Source organism: Sceloporus occidentalis, unplaced genomic scaffold, assembly GCF_023333645.1.
Source record: "Sceloporus occidentalis isolate IW3139 unplaced genomic scaffold, rSceOcc1.0.p SCAF_21, whole genome shotgun sequence".
Classification (NCBI taxonomy): domain Eukaryota; kingdom Metazoa; phylum Chordata; class Lepidosauria; order Squamata; family Phrynosomatidae; genus Sceloporus; species Sceloporus occidentalis.
In genome coordinates, this window is record NW_028317001.1 from 2,527,289 (window position 1) to 2,545,333 (window position 18,045).

Below are 18,045 nucleotides of genomic sequence, written 5' to 3' on the forward strand. Positions count from 1 at the left end.
AAGCATAGCTGCCTTCTCCTTGTTCCCTTCTGGGCAAGTATCACAGCCGCCTTCCCTCCCAGCAGACCTTCCTCTCTTGCCCACCTGCCATTAATGTGTTGCAGCTTCGATTGGACGAGGCGCAGGAAGCGGAGTGCCAGGTCCTGAAAATGCAGCTGCAGCAGGAACTGGAGCTGTTGAATGCCTACCAGAGCAAGATCAAGATGCAGGCAGAGGCCCAGCATGACCGGGAGCTGCGGGAGCTGGAGCAGCGGGTCTCCTTGCGTAGGGCACTCCTGGAGCAGAAGGTAGGGAATGGGATGGTGCAACTGGGAGAAGGGAGGGATGCAGGCCTTCCAGAATGCACCATAGATGTATCTACCTTTCAACTTTGTTCTGAGGCTAAAGTCCCAGGGGACCAAAGTTTTCACTGACATAAACTGACAGCAGGGTTGCACTCCTAGCTCCAGATGCGGGCCTCATGCAGAGCTAATAACCACAGGAGGTGGGAGGGGAGCGATAGCAATAGGAAGAGAAAAGTATGGAAAGAAAGGATTATCTATCTCCCTGTCCCCTCCCTACTCCAACTTCTCAGACCTTCATAAGCTCTAGATCCCCTTCAGTACTATGGGGCATTCCTCAATTGCTTTCCTTGGCTGCGTCTGCTCAGTCTCTGCTACCCTCTGCTGGCATCCTCCAGTATCACTTGTGATGGCCCAGCATCTGGTGTTTGAAGGCCACACAGTTTTTGAAGCCTGTTTGGGACTGGCTGCACAAAATTCACATGTAGTTAGTTGTTTTGCAAAGGAACAGTGTTTTCTGCACAGCGAATGGCATTTCCTGTGAAGAAAAAGATGTTTTCTAAGCAAGTTTTATGCAGAATAAATCCTCTATTGCAGCACTTTCTGCACATTGTTGTGTGTGCATGTGTGCAAAACAACCATGTAGGCATTTTCTGCAGAATAAGTCCCTAACTGTGAAGTTTCTCATCAGTCCAGCATTCTTCTTGCCAAGGCTTCCCATGTTTTTCAACCATTTTCCAAATGTTTTTAAATATTTTTTCCATCCCTGTGTGGAAGGAATGCATGGCTGGACTCTGTTTCCCTCTCCCCGCTGTTGCTTGTTTTGTGTGCCCTGGTTCTCTGGCTGCTGTCCTAAAGTCCACCCTCCTCCCCAGATCGAAGAAGAGATGCTGGCGTTGCAGAACGAGCGCACAGAGCGGATCCGGAGTCTGCTGGAGCGCCAGGCGCGGGAGATTGAAGCCTTCGACTCAGAGAGCATGCGACTGGGCTTCAGCAACATGGTCCTTTCGAATCTCTCCCCTGAAGCGTTTAGCCACAGCTACCCAGGAGCCTCCAGCTGGTCCCACAATCCCTCGGGGGGTCCGGGACCACACTGGGGTCACCCAGCAGGCGGCCCACCCCAGGCGTGGGGCCACCCAATGCAGGGCGGACCCCAACCCTGGGGCCACCCTTCGGGGCCCATGCAAGGGGTGCCCCGGGGAAGCTCGCTGGGGGTCCGCAACAGCCCACAGGCTCTGAGGCGGACGACTTCAGGGGGACGGACGGAGCCGGGCATGAGCCGCAGCACCAGCGTCACCTCGCAGATCTCCAATGGGTCGCACATGTCTTATACATAAGAACTGCGCCGTCTGTACCCCCCTCTCCCCAGGGTGGCAATTCCACTGGAGCCGTCTGCCAACAGGAACTGCCAACGGATGCCCCGCCCCACCCCAGGCCGCGCAGATTGACTGCCCCCTGGCCAGCTAGCCATAGGGCTCACTTACTGGGGTGGGAGGGCATTAACGTTCAGGGGTTTACTAATTGGGATGTCATAGTATTTGGCTGCAGAATTGTGCCCCCTTCCCCTCTGTCTCCTTTCTAGAAGGAAAAACAAAAATTGATTTTGGGAAGGGGTTCTTCTGATGTGGGGTGAAGAACATGAGGAGGAGAGCTTGCCTTCCCCCAGTGGCTCTGTTCAGATCCTGGAGCTCAGGAGGGAAAGACAGGCATCCCCAAAGTCTCCCTATCAAACTACCAGGGTGGATTAGCCGAACTAGGGGCCAGCCAATACTTCCTTGGTTTGCCCCCTTCCCTTTGCCTGTATTTCACCACCCCTTACTCTCTCCTTCTGCTTCATCAGGTCACCTTACTCAGAAGGGGCCAAATGGAAGTGAAAAAGAGAGTCGCTGGAGCTTTGGCGGCCAAGAGGAGCAAGGCCAGGTAGTGGGAAAGGGAAAGGGCAGGCTCTCTGCACCCAGATTGCACTAAGAGTGGAGCCTCCGGAGAGTTCAGGGCGCACTCGATGGCACAGGCGGAACTGCACTAGTTAAGCGCACCTGCTAGGAACCTGCTCGCAGTTCAGCCCGGCCCGACCGTGTGTGTTTGTGTGTGTTTGTGTGTGTGTGCGCGTAAGTAAGTAAGAGATCGCAGGAGGGGAATTGAGGCCAGGGCCAGAGGAGAAGCATTCTTTCCTGGGGTAATACTGTGACATCTCATTCTAGCTAAGCCTCAGAACAGCTCCCAGGACCTCTGGGAGTCACCCTGGCCTGTCTGGTCTTCCGAAACGCTGAAGTTGACTTTGCGGCCAGCCACCCATCGCAGTTCCCAGAGGTATTGTGACAGATGCCATAAAAGAAAAACTAAAAAATAAGTTACAAACATGCCATTGGTAGGCAAGGAGGTTTCTCCTTTCTGACACTACATTTGCCACAGGGTTTTTGCTATTATAATTCTCATTGTTATTTTAAAATCTTCTTACCTTCTTGGGCTTGCCACAGGTTCTTGTTTACGTGTGAAGCCGTAGCCAATGTTTCTGCGTGTTTTGAGTTGCCACGGGGGGGGGGGGAGCCAAGAACCATGGGAGTTGTCCTTCCAGCTGCTGACAAACCTGCTGTTGCCTCTGTAGACCATTTACTGCTGCACAAGACCTGCCTTTTGCACAGGATTCTCCCGCTGCCAGAGCCATTGCGATTGCTGCGGCAGGTTGCGGGGAGAACCTCTCCCCACCCTTTAACCAGAGCCTTAGCTTCTGAGGGCACAGATCGGGACTTCAGAACTGAGATTTTTCCAAGCCCTTGTTTAATATTTGGGGTCCCTGCGACCTCGACTTTGCCAAGGCAACAAAAGAGAGGCCAGTTGAGATATCCGTTTGGCCTGACGTTGCCGGAGGGTGAGGATAGAGTGGTTCTTTTCACTACAGGCCGCTTCCTTCGGCATTCTTTGTGAATCAAGTTTCCTGGCGCACTGAAAAAATGAAACACTAGGTACTAACGCTAGGATTTGCCTTCTAACATATCTCTAGGGCTCAGAAATGCAAGGGGTTTTCTTGTCTGTTTGGGTATATTGTACAGACTATTCTTAAAATGGGTCACACCGCTGCTCAGTCCTTTACAAAATTGGTGTGGTCATATTAAGATTAAAAACCATGCCAGATCCTTAATCTCCCTCTTTGGCTTCCTTTTCTTTGGTTGTTCATATCACTGGGATCAGAAGACGCACTTGTTGCCCCAAACCTCATGAAGCGAAGGCTTCTGCTGATAGGATTGGGCCCTGTTGGCATCCCTAAGCAGAGTAGTTTGCGGTGGGAAAGGGGAGGCTGGAGAGACCTGATGACAACCCTTTTGTTTGCTTTGTATTTTGTAGCACATATGTGTTCGTAGTCTGCTGAAATGTTGAGGCATTGAAATATCCTTTCTGGCTTCCAGATGGCTGATGAAAGGACCCTTTTCATCCTTGCAGTTGATACGTAGCTTCAACAGATGAATTCTTCTTTTTAATGGTGAGGGAGAATGAAAAACACTGCAATGTAACTCTAATGTACCTCCTTTCCCAGTCTTGATCCCCATAGCTTCTAGAATAGGTGACAGTGGGAGGCTAGGGGTCTGCATTAGCCCTCCAGGAGACCCCACAGACCAAATAAAGTCCCCAAATGCCACTGAGAGAGGGTGGGGTGTTTTTGCCCTGTTGTTAGGCCTGGAAGTGAGCAGAAGTCACTTCCTAAGAAAGGCCTCTCCTGGCCCTCAAAACCTAGCGTAGATATCCTCCTGTTTAAAAAATGATCTTTATTTAAAAATACTTCTGGAGAGAGCCAGCAACCCCTAGTGGGCCACACTTTCCCCATTCCTGCTCTAGAAGGCCTTCCTTTTGGGCTGTCACACATCAGTAACATGATGCTAACGGAGGATTTATTTCTGCTGGGGGACTTGGAGAGGCGGCCTTTTTTTCTTGTTTGTCTCCGATACACATACACACATAGACACCAGGGCACCCTTGCCGTCCCAAGCCATTATCTCCCTTGATTTTAGCAGAATGGTGGCACAACCAGTTTCTTTTTCTTCTGCCATCTTTGTACATTGACATGGACCAAACCCAGGACTATTTGGTGCATTAATTATTTTTGACTAAAGTAGTATGCAAAAACATGAAATGGGTCTGTGTGTGTGTGTGGTCAAGAGATGAGCTCCAATTTGCAGAACGGATACGCATGTGGCTTTTAGCAGATTTCCTTTGAACGTCACCAGCATCAATTCCCTCTGGATGTGCAAATGTGTTTTCCGTGAGACCTGTGTTTCTCTTCCAGTCTTTGTTTCCTCTAACTGTATTCTTCTTCCTTCCCCTCTCATCCCCGCTGCCACTACCAACTTGTTAGCTTTGTCCATTCTTTCACCTATTTCCAGTGGATGTTTTTTTTGTCTTATCCTTTTCCCTTAAGGTTTCTTTTCCATAAGAATACTAATTGTCCATCTCTTAAAAGAGTTTGATTTTTCCTGAATCTAGAGGGAATGTGTCCTTTCCCATGTCCTTCATCCTGGTGACCGTAGATCTTTTGGATGTGGTATTATCCCATTTGGACAAGCGCCATGGTCCAGAGGAGAAGTCTGTTAGGGCTTCGGTTAGGAAATGACAAGAGGACTAAGAAGTAAAGCTAGAATGAGCAAATAAGGAACGGCAACAGAAAAAATTCACTTGCTACCTCCTTTCCATCCAGTAGCCATTTGAACGCCTGACTTCCAAGTGCCATTTCTGTTACAATAGGACTATTTTTCCTTCCTGGAGTGCCGTATCAAAAACCATATCAGGGTGAACCAAAAGAGAGGTGTGTAGCAAAAATCCTTACATACCTTTCTTGCAACTTTCCCACTTCTGTTTTCGAAGCTGGTGGTCCCAAAGCACCTCTTGGGTTGGTTTCTCATTTGCTGCAACACTTCCAAAGTGTCCTATCGCTTGGTTCTTCAGACAGCACAGGCATCTTGGTTGGTAGGGCAAGGAAACAGAAGGCCAGACTCAAAGTTACACTTCTGGGCTGTGTGTGTGTTTGAAGGCCGAAAGTCTTCCTTCACAAAGGCAGCGCAACCTGCTGCCTTCTACTTTGGGTAAGCAAGGGGCCTCCATGGATCATGGCCTCTCTTAAAAGGCACGTGTCTCTTGGGTTTACCTTGATAGCAAACACATCCCATTTTGCAAGAACAGGCTCTCTTTAGTTTACAGAATTATATAGTCGCATGTGCCTTCTTTGTATAATTCTGTGAACTCCATCGATATCAAGATCTGAGCTCTGAAAAGTTATTCTTTTGCCCTAAGTTCCCTGAATCTCAGGGTTTGAGTTGGCCTCTGAATATATGATAACCAGGGACCCCTGAATATATGATAATATCCTTTCCAAATTGCAGACCGCCTTCAAAAGACGAACACCGCTTCTTCTGAAGTCTTGTTAATGATCCTAAGCTTGCCATCTGATTTAGCCATGGAAAAAAGATGTATATATTTTTTTTCTAGTTCAGGGAATGCTGAGTCAAGGAGTGTGGCATTAATGCAACATCTGGTCTCCTTTTTACATTCAGCATTTATGCATTCAGCCTGGCTCTTGAAAGCCCTCTCCCCAAACCTTGGGTAAACAGGTGCTTCAGGATTAAAAGAGCTGCGTCAGCAAATGAGGACCACAGCAAAGGGCAGGATTCTAACCCGTACCATTTAATGCTTCTTGGAGCAATGGCACATCTTCTCATTCTGCTCTGAGCCAGGTTTGAGGAGGGGAGAGAAACTATGTGGACCATCCCCAATTGGTATCCCTTGTCTGTCCAAAACTTAGCGTTTAAACCTCTTAGCTAAGCAGACGCACAGCTTTTTTTCATGAGGACTAGTGCCCTGTCCATAAGAACCACTGTTACTTCTGCAGGATACTGTGATCAAAAGACAGCCATTGAACAAGGTTTGCAAGCCATGGTGTTTGTGTGTGTGTGTGTGTGTTTTAGCTGGCATTGAGAAGGAGAGGAGTTATTTTATGCTAATGAGTTATAGTCCAAAATACACTTTCCCCCTCATTTCCTTTTTATGGACAGGTCTGTGGAGTGTTGCGCACAGCTCTTAAGTCGTGCCTAAATATTATATGGGGGCATTTTCATAGAAATACAGATACCCATATTTGCTTGCCCCATAGTTGTCTAATTCTGTGCATATGTGTGTCTTCTAGCAAATGCGGTCACTCTCCCCAGGGCACTTCTTTCCTTTTAATAGTTCCTGTTTGAAGCCAACGATCCAGTCAGCCCACCTCTGCATTGAGAATGAATTTTATAGTTTTAATATATACATTTTAAACCCCCATGATGCTTTGGCCTCAGCCTGGTGCTTTTCTGTATGTGTTGGACTCCATCACCTGATGGATGATGGACACTTCCCCAGGCTTTAACATTGGGGGGATTCTGGGAGGTGTAGTCTGGAAACTGCACCTTCCCAGGCTCTTACCAAACTTTGGCTGAAATGGTAATTAAAAACATGCAAGAGTGTTTCACCCACCCCCTAAAAAGATCCAGAATTGACCCTTGCACATTGCTGGGAATTTTATATCTCCTGCCCCCTAGAATCGTTCAGGATGGAGAAGGTCAGTGGCTTCTTGCAGCCTGCCTGAATCCCTCTCTTGCTTTTTTAACACCCGATCCCAGTGGCATGCTACACATCTTTGTAAAACGGAGGCCTCTCAGCGTGAGATGTGCATAGTGTACATTTGGCATTTAAGCAAAAGTTTGCCTGTATTGTGAAGATAGTTTTTCAAACAACTCAAGACAAGACTTGATTTCTAATGAACTACTAACACACTTCAGTGTCAGGTTTATCCCACTCGGGATAAACAGACCAACAAAAGCACGTTGAATGTATCATCTTTTTTCCAGAAGCCGGTTGGCCGGTTGTGCCAACCATGTGCATATCCTATTTATTATTTTCCCTCCTTAACTAATTTTCCCCATCCTTCTAGCATTGGTCAGATATGACTTTCCATATCCACCTTTGTCCATATTGCAGAAAACCTTGGAAGCAGAGAAAAATACAGCGTGGCGTTTTATTTAATCTTACCGTTCTCCAGTCGACTGTATTTTATCATATCTCTCTCCTTTGTTTGCAGCTCCCTTTGCAAACATCTGGTCACTAGGATTATTATTTTTTAACTTATTTTGGACAGTCCTCTAAACATTAGTTGAAAGGAAGGAACCCCATGGGCAGGATTTCCCACCTTTGCCAATGGCGAAAGACAGTTGGTTAGAAGAGGGCAGCAAATATCTGCAAGTTGCGTGAGTCGGACGTCTCAGAGCCCCATGCGCTTTGATGCGTTAGCCTCTCTGTGTGTTGCAGTTGCTGTGAAATGAGTTGTACCTTTTGGTCATTGCAAGAGAAAAGTACCGAAGGAAGGCAAGATCATTCTCTAAACCAGGCTCCCGATGCTTATTTCCCAGCTGTCCCCAATCTTTGTTGGAGGGCCATCTTGTCCGGCTCTTATGGAAGAGCCATCTCTAAAGGTGCCTCAGGATAGCTTTGTACCTTACATTACTATTCTTATAATAAGTATTTACAAGGTTGGCTTTGGAGTTCCTCAACCCAACGTGCTTTTTCCCTGGCAAGCCGGTCATGTGCAGACAGGAGGGGGGGAAAGAAAGAACAAAATGCTCCCAAGGTGCTGGTTTTTCTCCAGAGACCCATTTGGCTTGTTCCCCCCGGCCACGACAGATGTGCGTTTTTCTTTCTCTTCTTCACGGGTGAAACATGTCCTGCGAGCGCCAACGACGGCAGGGGCGTCTCTTGTACGATAAATTTGTCAGTATTCCGGTATTCTTCTGGTGCAGACGTACCTAATAGCTCTCTCTCTATCTCTCTCTCGTATATAACCTGTATTAATTGTATAGATTGTGCATTTAAAGCTGTCACCAAGTTGTTGGGGCGGGAGGGGAGAAAAACAAAACAGAGAATAAAAGAGAAAAGAGGTCATATGTAATATTTTGTTTGTAAGTATCCTTTGTATCATAGCAAAGGAAATGTTTAAAAAAAATGAGCTGTAATAAAGTAATTTTAGTAAAACGGCGTGTCGACTTGGGTTTGTTAACAAATGACACCAAGAATGTAGTTTTACTCTGGCTGGGGGTTTCTGGGAGTGACAGTCCAAAAAGGCATCTTTTCTCCTTGCAGCATTTGGGGACAAGAGACCAACGTCAGATCTTGTGTGTGTCTATGTGCCTTCGCGTCACGTCTTGACTTATGGCGGCCCCTTTAATGATGTAGGGTTTTCTTTGGCAAGGAATTCTCAGAGGTGGCTTGACCTGTTCCTTCCTCTGAAATAGATCCTATAGCGCATGGTACCCATTGGCAGTCTCTCATCCAAGGACTAACTGCTTAGCTTCTAAAATCAGATGGGATGCGGTGCCTTTCTGTTTGCTGGAATGTTACCGAGTGTATGACCTTTGCCAACTAAAGGTCTCCTGGAGAAAATGACCGGAGGGAGGTAAAGCTTCTCGGCTGTGGACAGTGCTCCGATGACAACGCTGCTCCATCACCGCATTCTTCTGGCGGAGTTTCTTGCTCGTGGTCTCTTCCGTGCGGAAAAACTCCGCCAACGTACAGAGGTACTCCAGGGCCACTGTGTTTCCCCAAGAAGAGTCGGGACCCTCTCCGAAGAAGCCACAATGGCCCCCATGTGGGCTTAGCAGCAAGAAGAAGTAGGGGTTGCTCTGGAAGAGTTCCCAAGGAAGGGTCTCGGCAGGTGGACCCCGAATGGGGTCATCCACACTACAGAGGCAAAGGACGGGCACAGCGACTTCGTCCACATCCCGAAGGGGGTCGTTCCGGTCCCAGTAGGCCTCCCAATCCATGCTCTGGGTCTTCTGGTTGCAGAAGAGGGCTTCCTCGAAGGCACGCAATGAACAGCTCTCAAGTACCCGATCCATTTTGACAACCTCCTCGAGGACTTTGGCGTACCTAGAAAGAGATGATGGAGAATTCTGTATTAGCACTGATGCGTTATCTTAGCCTTAACATATTACGTCAGAGCTAGTGCATTAGTGTTAGTGCTTGTGTGCTAGTTTAGCACTAATAAGGTTTTGGGATATACAACGGGACCACCACTGAAGATCTCAAATTTCTGGGGAGGCTCCTAAGGCATTCCTAAGGTCTTTCAAATACCTTGGCCCCAAGGCATTTAGGGCTTTGTAGGAACGCCAGCACAATGTGAATCGACCTCGGAAGCAAATTGGAATCCAGTGCAGCTCTTACAGGATTAGTGTTATACAGCTTCTAAAATGCACACCCCAGACCAGTCTAGCTGCTGCATTTTGCACTTGCTGTAGCTTCCAAACACTCTTCAAGTACAGCCCCACACAGAGCACATTACATTAATCTAGAGGACCAAATGGGACAGTTGCCCACCAAGTGGGTGCTTCAGAGGGACAAATCTGTACAACAAGAGCCACCCACCTGCTGATCTCTTGCTTCTGGAAAAGAAGGAGGGCCCATTTGTACCACCATGGGCAACCCCTCTCGAACCACTCCTTGGCTTTGAGTAGGGGTGAGATACAGACCGCCCCTCTGAGGGAGCTGGATGACCCACATTCGCCAAGGTAGGAGAGCAAAAGGCCCGACCCAGAACCTTCGCTTACAGCAAAGAGCGTGGCGGATGGATAGCGGAAATGGATGTACCCCAAGGCTTCTTTCAGGTCCGCCGGGTCGCCAAAAGTCTGCAGTTTCAGGCTGGTGAGTGGGCAGCTGTTGTGCCCACGCCGGTTGAAGATGACCGGGTAGAAACCCTCCTGGAGAGCCAAGCGGCACAGTATGTGGAGATTCTTGGTGATCCTACCAGTGGCATTGGGCACAACCAGCAACACCAAGGGATCCAGGGTCTCAAACACCTTTCTGCCCGGGCTCAGAGGTCCAACCACCCAGTCGAGGGCTACGATGCCACGGTCAGTCAGCTGGAGGTGGTCTCTGGCAAACTCCAGGGGGTGATCCGGAGGCCACAGAAACCTTGTGACAGTCTGGAGGTTCAGCCAATTCTTCCAGGGCCACCGCCGGGCATCCAGCTCAGCTGACTGGGCCAAGCTTTTGAGCAAAGCTTGGGCAAGGGTTGAGGGTTTGCAAAAGAGGTGGCAGTCCCCTACCGCGTGCCCTGTTTCCTCTCCAAAACGGACCCCTGTCTCCTCTTCCAGGGACGCTCGCCATAGCCACAAAAACCTCCAAACCAAGAGGCCTAAGAAGAAGGCCAAGATCCCCATGACCCAAAGGGCCATTTTCTCCAGCCGATGTGGCCCTAGAGAGCCAGTGGACAAGTCATTGGAACTCCTCGAGAGTGATCCTCTTCTGCGTATCTGCGGCTAGCATTTCTCAGGCTCTGGACTGCTGCCTGGTAACTGAGCAAATAATGTATTTGTCTGAGGGTACTGACTGGGGAGGAGAGAGAGGGGAGAACTTCAAGGCGGCGGGTGTAATTTCTACAAGTGGTTGAACCCTTCCACCGACTATTTACCTTTCCTCCCAGAGGCCCAAACAGTTGGTTAAATTATCTATGATTTGGTAGTTCTGTCTGTCCTCTGCTCGTCTCTCTTCAATGCACGGATCCAGCCAGCTTTTTTTTGCTGCAGATTGTTCTCCTTTTTTAGTGCAAACTGACACAAATATTTGGAGCAGAGGACGCAGAGGGTCATGTGCCCTGGGCCTGGCCCTGGAACATGCGGAGGAAGCCATTGCGACCCTTCCTTGCCCTTGCCTTGGCCCCGTTCCCAGCCGGGGAAAGAGCTAGGAGGCCAAGGGCGGTGTGGCTGTCGGATCTGGGTTTAGTTTTGTAGGAACACTGACACACGTCACTGCTATCTGTCTGTGTGTGCCTTTGAATCTCCTGTCAACATGAATTTTGCAGGGTTCTCTTAAGGAAGGGATCCTTTGGCCAGTTTCTTCCTCTGAAACAAGAGCCTGGCATCCATTCATGGTCTCCCATCTAAATCCTAACCATGGCTGGCCCTGTCTAGCTTCCAAGGCCAGCTGATAGCACCATTTTTGGTACTTAGTTGTGTGCATATCCATTTGCTTTCCAGTCCCATGCCCCATGCATTTCAGAAGGTTTTCTTCGGCAAGAGGTGGCTTGGCCAGCTCCTTCCTTTGAAACAGAGCCTCCAGTAGCAGGGAATCCCTTGGTGGCCTCCCCTCCAGGGCTTAACCAGGGCTGACCCTGCTTAACCAAGACCAGACCTGGTGCCTGAATTTAGGATCCTTTTTCTGGGGCTTTCCATTGAGTGTCAGCCCTTCTTTTGGTAAACCAAGAACACTCAATGGACAGCATCAGAAAGGCACCCAGGGAGCTAAGGAGCCTAAACCTTCCAGTGCATGCTTTTCCTCTTCCTTTTTTGGATTACAATCCCGGGACTGGAGGATTCTGGGAGATGTAGTCCACAGCAAGAGGGGTTACAGATACAGCGGTGGCCACTAGGCGGTGCGTTTTTACGCACGGAGAGGTGGCTGGCTCCTCCAGCTGCCTAGGCCGAGGAGCTGGCGCTGGATCCGGATCTGGATGAGGGACCCAGCGTCCTGGGGGTCCTCTCCGGGGGCCCCGATCCTCCTGGTCCTGCTCAGCCTGGCTGGGAGCAGCAGCAGCAGCGGTGCAACATCTGGAGAGCCTCCTCCTGGGAAGGTAAGGCGCAGAGAGCTTGGAGAGGTTCCCCAACATCCAGAGGAAGCCTGGAGGGGGGTGTAGGGGTCATCTCTCTCTCTTCTTGGGCCCCTTCCCTAGCCACAGCTCCTGGAAAGGGGCTTGGGCAGGACTGCAAGGCCCAGCATCCCCCTGCCAAGCCTAGTCCCCCTCCAAAGGTGGCTTGTCTTTTGAAGAGAGGACCAACAGCCATTGTTTGTGTCTCTCTTGTGGACTTGTGTGTCTCTGGGTCTCTCTCTGTGTGTGGACTGTATGCCTTTCAGACATAGCTAAAGCCATGGCTGGGGGATTCTGGGAGTTGCAGTGCAGACATCCCAAACCAAACCTCACCTCTTTGGCCAGGGCCAGAGGGAGATCAGCAACAGCCTTTGTTTTGGGGTGGGTGCTTCTCTCTCTCTGTCTCTGGACTGTAAAGCATCTATGTTCAAGAATATATGCTCCAAGGATTCTGGGAGCTGCAGTCCCCCCAAAAAACAACAACAACAGTGCATTCCAAACTTATTCCTTGCACCATGGCCCTCTGGGAAGGATGGTTTTTAAAAACAAAAAACAGCATTTGTTTGGGGTGTTTCTAAAGCAGAATTTCCCAAACTGTACTCCTCCAAGTGTTTTGGACTTCAACTCCCAGAGGCACTGGCTGGCTTAGCCAACAGTAAGGAATTCTGGGAGCTGAAGTCCAAAAACATCTGGAAGACCAAAGTTTGGGAAACACTGTTCAAGAAGAATTGGGTTTTGCAAAGCCCAGATGTCTTTCAGATGTATCTGGAGCTGTGGCTGTTGGATTCTGGGCCCTGCAGTCCAAAAAAATATAGCTTCCCAAACTGTCCTGCTCTCCTCTCTTTGTGCAGGAGAGTGAAGGCTAGTGTTAGAAAAACTTTAATTGGATTGAATTTGAAGAATTGGGTTGTTTTTCTTCTTTGCGATTTCCTGTCCTGTTACGCAGTTTTTAAAATGCTGGGAACTAGGCACTCCTTTCCTTTGGAGTGGTTCTGTTTTGGAGAAGCAGAGTAACTTAACATTAAGGAACTTCTCCCAAACCTAAATGGAAGAGCCCTTCCTTTTGTCGCCTGGCACAAGTGGCCTCTGGATTTTTATTTTCCAAGAAGGGCACCTCGAAACTTGGCACTTGTCTGACCTGCCTTGGCGGTCAAGATCAGGACTTGGCCTGAAGCAGAACTGACAAAATTGTTGTTATTGTGGACTATGGGAGTTGCAATCTGCCCCAAAATGTTAGCTACAATAATAATGAAAAAGGTAATTTCCCTGAGCTTTAGCCCAGGCTTTGTTCAGCTATGATATCTACGTACCTACCTACCTACCATCTATCTATCCATTCATCCAGCTGTCTATTCAATTATCTAGCCATCCAGCTATCTGTTTATCTATCCAAATATCCTTCCTTCCTTCCTTCCTTTGTCTTTCTATCCATCTCCTTCCTTCCTTCCTTCCTTTAAGAAACTGACCACAAGCAAAAATAGATTCTTGTCCCTATAGATTGCTTAAATATCCAGAGGGATGGGGCAAAGGTTTGCCCCCCCTGCTTCTCCCTCATTTGTTCCTTGCTGGTGGTATAGCTCCTCCCCCTTGCTGTAAGCCAATGAGAAACTGCCCAGGTGGCACCCTTAGGGACCGCCTCCACCTTCCCAAATTTTGCAACCACAGGTTGGCACAGAAATCACAGCAAAGGGATGGCACAGATTCGCCAGCCAGGACTGGCAGAGGCTTTATGTTTTGCAAGCAGCCTGGAGGAACCTCTGGGTGCATCTACACTGTAGAAATAATGTGGTTTGACACTGCTTTAACTGCCATGGCTCCATTCTGCAGAATCCTGGGGTTTGTAGTTTGGTGGGGCACTGTCACTCTTTGGCAGATAAAGCTAAAGGCCCTGTAAAGCTACAAATCTCAGTATTTGATAGCAGCGTTTACAGTGGTGTCAAACTGCATCAATGCTACAGTGTAGACGCACCCTGAGCCGGCAAGGGAGCAAGATTCGGCCCCCTCCTCTCCTTTCCCTTCAGCTGAGTTAATAAATTGCGAACAACGTTTTGCATTTTGAGCTCAGTTTGCCGCAATTTGAAGCAACTCTGGGGACAAAAGTGGAGACAGAGAGAGGAACCAGGACGTTTTTAAAAGCATCTGGGAAAAGTGGGATGGCACAGGATTAGTCAGGATAGCCCCTGACAGATTGGGATAGTTGGAGGGAATGCAAAACAGGGACATGCTCTCAAGGAAGTGTGCCTCTTCTCTCCTCCGCAGCACAAAGGAGTCGCTTTTCTTTGCCACCCGTATGCCCACTCCTTGCTCCACCGGCAGATGTTCCTCCTCGCACAAGCGTACCTGCCCCACCACATCCTCACCCCACATGAAGGTCCCACATGGGAAAAGGTAAGAAGAGCATGGGGCGCAAAGTTGGCGCTCAGGCAAAAGAGCCACAAAGCACTTTTGATGGTCACCCGTTTTGTGTCCAGGCAGAATATGAATGAAACACTGGTCATGATCCACAAAGCCCTCTGTGACTTAGGTGCCAGTGGGTTGAATCCTAAATCCTATTGGGATTCGAACCTGATATAAGCCTATCTGACTTTTAAGAGAGTGCTAGAATACTTTTTTATTGCACTGCTTTTAACTCCATTATTTGCATCTTAAGTGTATGTATCAGATTGCTTTACGCCTGGTAACTGATTCTATTCTCATGTTGACCTGTGCGTGATTTTAGCCATATAGGGTTCAGTCTTCCTTACCCAAAATGCTTGGGACTGAAAGTGTTTTAGATTCCCCCCCCCCAATTTTGGAATATTTGCACATATATATGGGACCCAAATCCATACAAGTCCTTTTCATTTCATATGCACCTTGCAAACAGTTGCCTGAAGATAATTTTATACTTGATATTTTAAAAATCATTTTGTGCGTGGAATAAAGTTTTTGTATGTTGAACCCTCAAAAAGCAAAGGTGGCACTGTCTCAGCCATCCTATTTTGGAATTCTGGACAAGGGAGACTCAGCCTGCATTGCACTCATTTTAAACTGTAAAGTTTGGGGCAAAGGTGAAGTATAAATAATAAAGGTGGCAATCACAATTGTGACTATGAATATTTGGTCTCCTAGCCATTGGAATTAAGAGTTTGGGATGCTTCCCTCCAGAGAACAGAAGCGGATCTGGTCCAAGTTGTGTCTCAGTTCAAGAGGCATGTCAGTCGATCGGACGCTGGCACAGAGTCAAAGAGAAACTGGAGATACCACCGTTTGCTGAAACGGGCAGCGGGTAAAGGGATCTGCCCGCTGCACCGGGTACAGGTGAGGTTCATGGGCGATTTGGGGGATTTCAAGATGGGAAGCTAGCTGTTATCGGTCAGTGATAAAGTCTTACCCCACATTGCAATTAATCCTGTGAAAATGTTAAAACGGAGTCCTTGCTGAGCTATACAGTACTCTGATAACAAGAGAACATTTGGATTTGGAAGTCCCTCGGTTTTGTGCCTTCTTCCTGACCCACTTCACCTCCCTTTGCAGGTTTCGGCAATGTCCAAATGTCTTGTGTGGCCGCTAGGTTTCCTAAGTGACTTTGGACAGAAACGTAGTCGAGATTAATACCGACTTCCCATAGAGCATTCACAGCCGTGGCTCCCACATTATGGAATAGTCTGCCGGAAGAGATCCGTCTTATTATTGCCATAGATGCCTTTAAGAAGGCACTTAAGACGGATCTCTTCCAGCGGTCATATCCACCCGATTCTATATACAACCATAGCTAATGCTCCACCCTCGATGACAGTCATAGGATTGTAGTTGCTTGTGTATTTTAAGGAACTAATAGGAATGTTTAATTCAGTGTTAGTATTTGATAGTTCATATTTGTATTGTATTTTTAAATGATGTAATCCTGCTTCGATCCTTGGGAGAAGCGGGAAATATAAATTAAAATTATTATTATTATTAGCAAGTCACATGCTCTCAAGTCTCAGGGAAAGGCGAGGGCAAACCTCCCCTAAACAAACCTTGTCGTAAGTCGGAAACGCCTTGAAGGCATGCAGCAACATCAACAGTGGAATCAAATATCTCATAAACAGAGGATATTCTTCCTTCTCCTCCTTTACGTTCAGGTCTTGCGGAAACTGTTCTACAAGAGACCAGACCATGAGTTGCGACGGTCGGCAAGGCAATGGCAAACCCTACATTGGCCAAAACCAGACCATGGCTTGCACCCATCGGCGAGGCAACGGCGGGCCCTACATTGGCCGAAACAACTTTTGGGTGGGTTTGGACATTTAGCGGCACCACGTCCTAGCCAAGGTCGACCTCTTCCTTCTACTCTCCCTTTTCTGGTTGAGAAAAAGGACCTTCCGGGACCATCTGAGAGCCAGGAGGGGGTCCATCTGACCCCAACGGGGCCACAAACTACCCTTGCCACAGAGGCTGGAGAAGCCCGCACCACAGGGGGATGTCGGTGTCCGGGCGGAGAAATTGTCAAGGCCCAAGGCCAGCTGGGGAAGTCCCAACGGGTGGGGGCCCGCATGCCGACCCCACGTACCGAGGAAGCCGCCTGGGCCGCTAGTGCCCTCACCTTCTTGCTGGTGGTGCTGACATTGGCCGTCTTGTACACCCGGCTCCATCAGAAATGCCGCCGCGGACGGAGCCTCTATTGGATGGCTGAGGGCGAGGAGGACCACGACACAGTGGCCGGTGAGTACAAACACAGCTGGTGGGGGGACGGTGGCGCAGGCTCAGAGTTCCCCAAGGGGCACCTTTTGGGCACAGAGAACTAATGGGACTCACCAACACAAGGTCAACCTTCACCATAGGCTGCACTGGAGGACCTAGAGATTCTTAGAGAGAATACTTGTCTAGGCATTTATAGGTCCTCCAGCACAATTCTGTGGCTAAACTCTGGTGAACTGTTCACCAGAGTTGCACTGGAGGACCTAGAAGAAATTCCTAGAGAGGTGTTTTCTCAGGTATTTAAAAAAATAGCATTTTTATTTGCTGTTTATTTACTGTCACCGACACAAGATTTAGCCAGAAACACACATTTCATAGAATCGTAGAGTTGGAAGAGACCACAAGGGCCCTGATCCAGTCCAACACCGTCTTGCCATGCAGGAACTCTCCATCAAAGCATCCCCACTGACAGATGGCCATCCAGCCTCTGCTTAAAGACCTCCAAGAATGGTGACTCCACCAGAATCCAAGGGAACATGTTCCACTTTCAAACAGTCCTCACTGTCAGGAAGTCCCTCCTAATGTTGAGGTGGAATCTCTTTTCCTGGAGCTTGCATCCATTGCTCCATTGGGTCCTAGTCTCTGGAGCAGCAGAAAACAAGCTTGCTCCCTTCTCAATATGAAATCCCTTCAGGTATTTAAACAGGGCTATCATATTACCCCTTAACCTTCTCTTCTCCAGGCTAAACATCCCCAGATAACTAAGTCCTTCCTCATAGGGCTTCATGGTTTCCAGACCCTTCACCAGTTTAGTTGCCCTCCTTTGGACACACTCCAGTTTCTCAGTGTCCTTTTTGAATTGTGGTGCCCAAAACGGGACATTTGCTCAGCTTGGAAGCACCAAATGGACCTTTTCATCCCCCAGACCTTGGGTGACCAACATTTTCAACCTGTATTTCCTTCTTTTCTTCCCAGCGGTCCTCAAACGGCGTCTCCTCTCGGCGCAGGTTCGCCGCAAGAAACGTCCACGTCAGCAACTGAGGCGGGAACTCCTGCCTTCTACGTCAAGTGACAGTTCGGACTAAAACCCAGACTGTTTGCAAAAGGGTAGGTCCAGTCCTTTAACATTTTTGGGGACAAGGCTGCCTGGCTGTGCATTTACGTTCTGAACTGATAAGGGAGACGTCTCGCCTTAAGAGGAGCTGGCTCCTTCGTTCGATCATCTGCTTTTCTGACTCGGTAAAGTATATTTTCTTCTTCTCGCTCAATAAAGTATATTTTCCTATGTAAACACCAAACCAATATGAGTATGCGTATGTTTCCAATACACCTTATTCTACATGTTGCCTGAAGGTAAATTTGATACACAGCATTTTAAATAATTTTGCGCATGGAGCAAGGTGTGTGTATACCGAGGCATCGGAAAACAAAGGCGTCGCTCTCTCAGCCTCC

At 48.5% G+C, this 18,045-nt stretch overlaps 3 protein-coding genes across 5 annotated transcripts in view; 2 read left to right on the forward strand and 1 right to left on the reverse strand.

The window, feature by feature from the left end:
* TAOK1 (TAO kinase 1) overlaps positions 1 to 8,327 on the forward strand; it is a 38,184-nt gene extending 29,857 nt beyond the window's left edge. For all 3 annotated transcript variants that reach the window (XM_089484212.1, XM_089484210.1, XM_089484211.1), the window contains exons 19-20: positions 105 to 287; positions 1,157 to 8,327. In XM_089484212.1, coding sequence (XP_089340338.1) covers positions 105 to 287; positions 1,157 to 1,618 — 645 coding nt within the window. In that variant the 3' untranslated portion in view covers positions 1,619 to 8,327. The remainder of the gene's footprint in view (positions 1 to 104; positions 288 to 1,156) is intronic.
* A 359-nt stretch (positions 8,328 to 8,686) lies between these two features.
* On the reverse strand, positions 8,687 to 10,507 carry LOC149301395 (protein ABHD15-like). Its single transcript, XM_089484280.1, has 2 exons — positions 9,714 to 10,507; positions 8,687 to 9,218 (listed from the first exon to the last, which is right to left on the reverse strand). The coding sequence occupies exons 1-2, from the start codon at positions 10,505 to 10,507 to the stop codon at positions 8,687 to 8,689; spliced, it is 1,326 nt and encodes a 441-aa protein (XP_089340406.1).
* A 1,267-nt stretch (positions 10,508 to 11,774) lies between these two features.
* TP53I13 (tumor protein p53 inducible protein 13) lies at positions 11,775 to 17,891 on the forward strand. Its single transcript, XM_089484416.1, has 5 exons — positions 11,775 to 11,916; positions 14,191 to 14,319; positions 15,079 to 15,231; positions 16,038 to 16,617; positions 17,569 to 17,891. The coding sequence occupies exons 1-5, from the start codon at positions 11,797 to 11,799 to the stop codon at positions 17,676 to 17,678; spliced, it is 1,092 nt and encodes a 363-aa protein (XP_089340542.1). The 5' UTR covers positions 11,775 to 11,796; the 3' UTR covers positions 17,679 to 17,891.
* The last annotated feature ends 154 nt before the right edge of the window (positions 17,892 to 18,045 follow it).

Bases quoted from the DNA above. Each gene is read 5' to 3' on its own strand.
- LOC149301395 (XM_089484280.1), bottom strand. From the start codon at position 10,507: ATGGGGATCTTGGCCTTCTTCTTAGGCCTCTTGGTTTGGAGGTTTTTG. The intron at 9,219-9,713 runs GTGGGTGGCTCT...ATCTCTTTCTAG, and splicing joins CAGAAGCAAGAGATCAGCAG to GTACGCCAAAGTCCTCGAGG.
- TP53I13 (XM_089484416.1), top strand. From the start codon at position 11,797: ATGAGGGACCCAGCGTCCTGGGGGTCCTCTCCGGGGGCCCCGATCCTC. The intron at 15,232-16,037 runs GTGAGGTTCATG...CTTTACGTTCAG, and splicing joins GCCCGCTGCACCGGGTACAG to GTCTTGCGGAAACTGTTCTA. The intron at 16,618-17,568 runs GTGAGTACAAAC...TTTTCTTCCCAG, and splicing joins GGACCACGACACAGTGGCCG to CGGTCCTCAAACGGCGTCTC.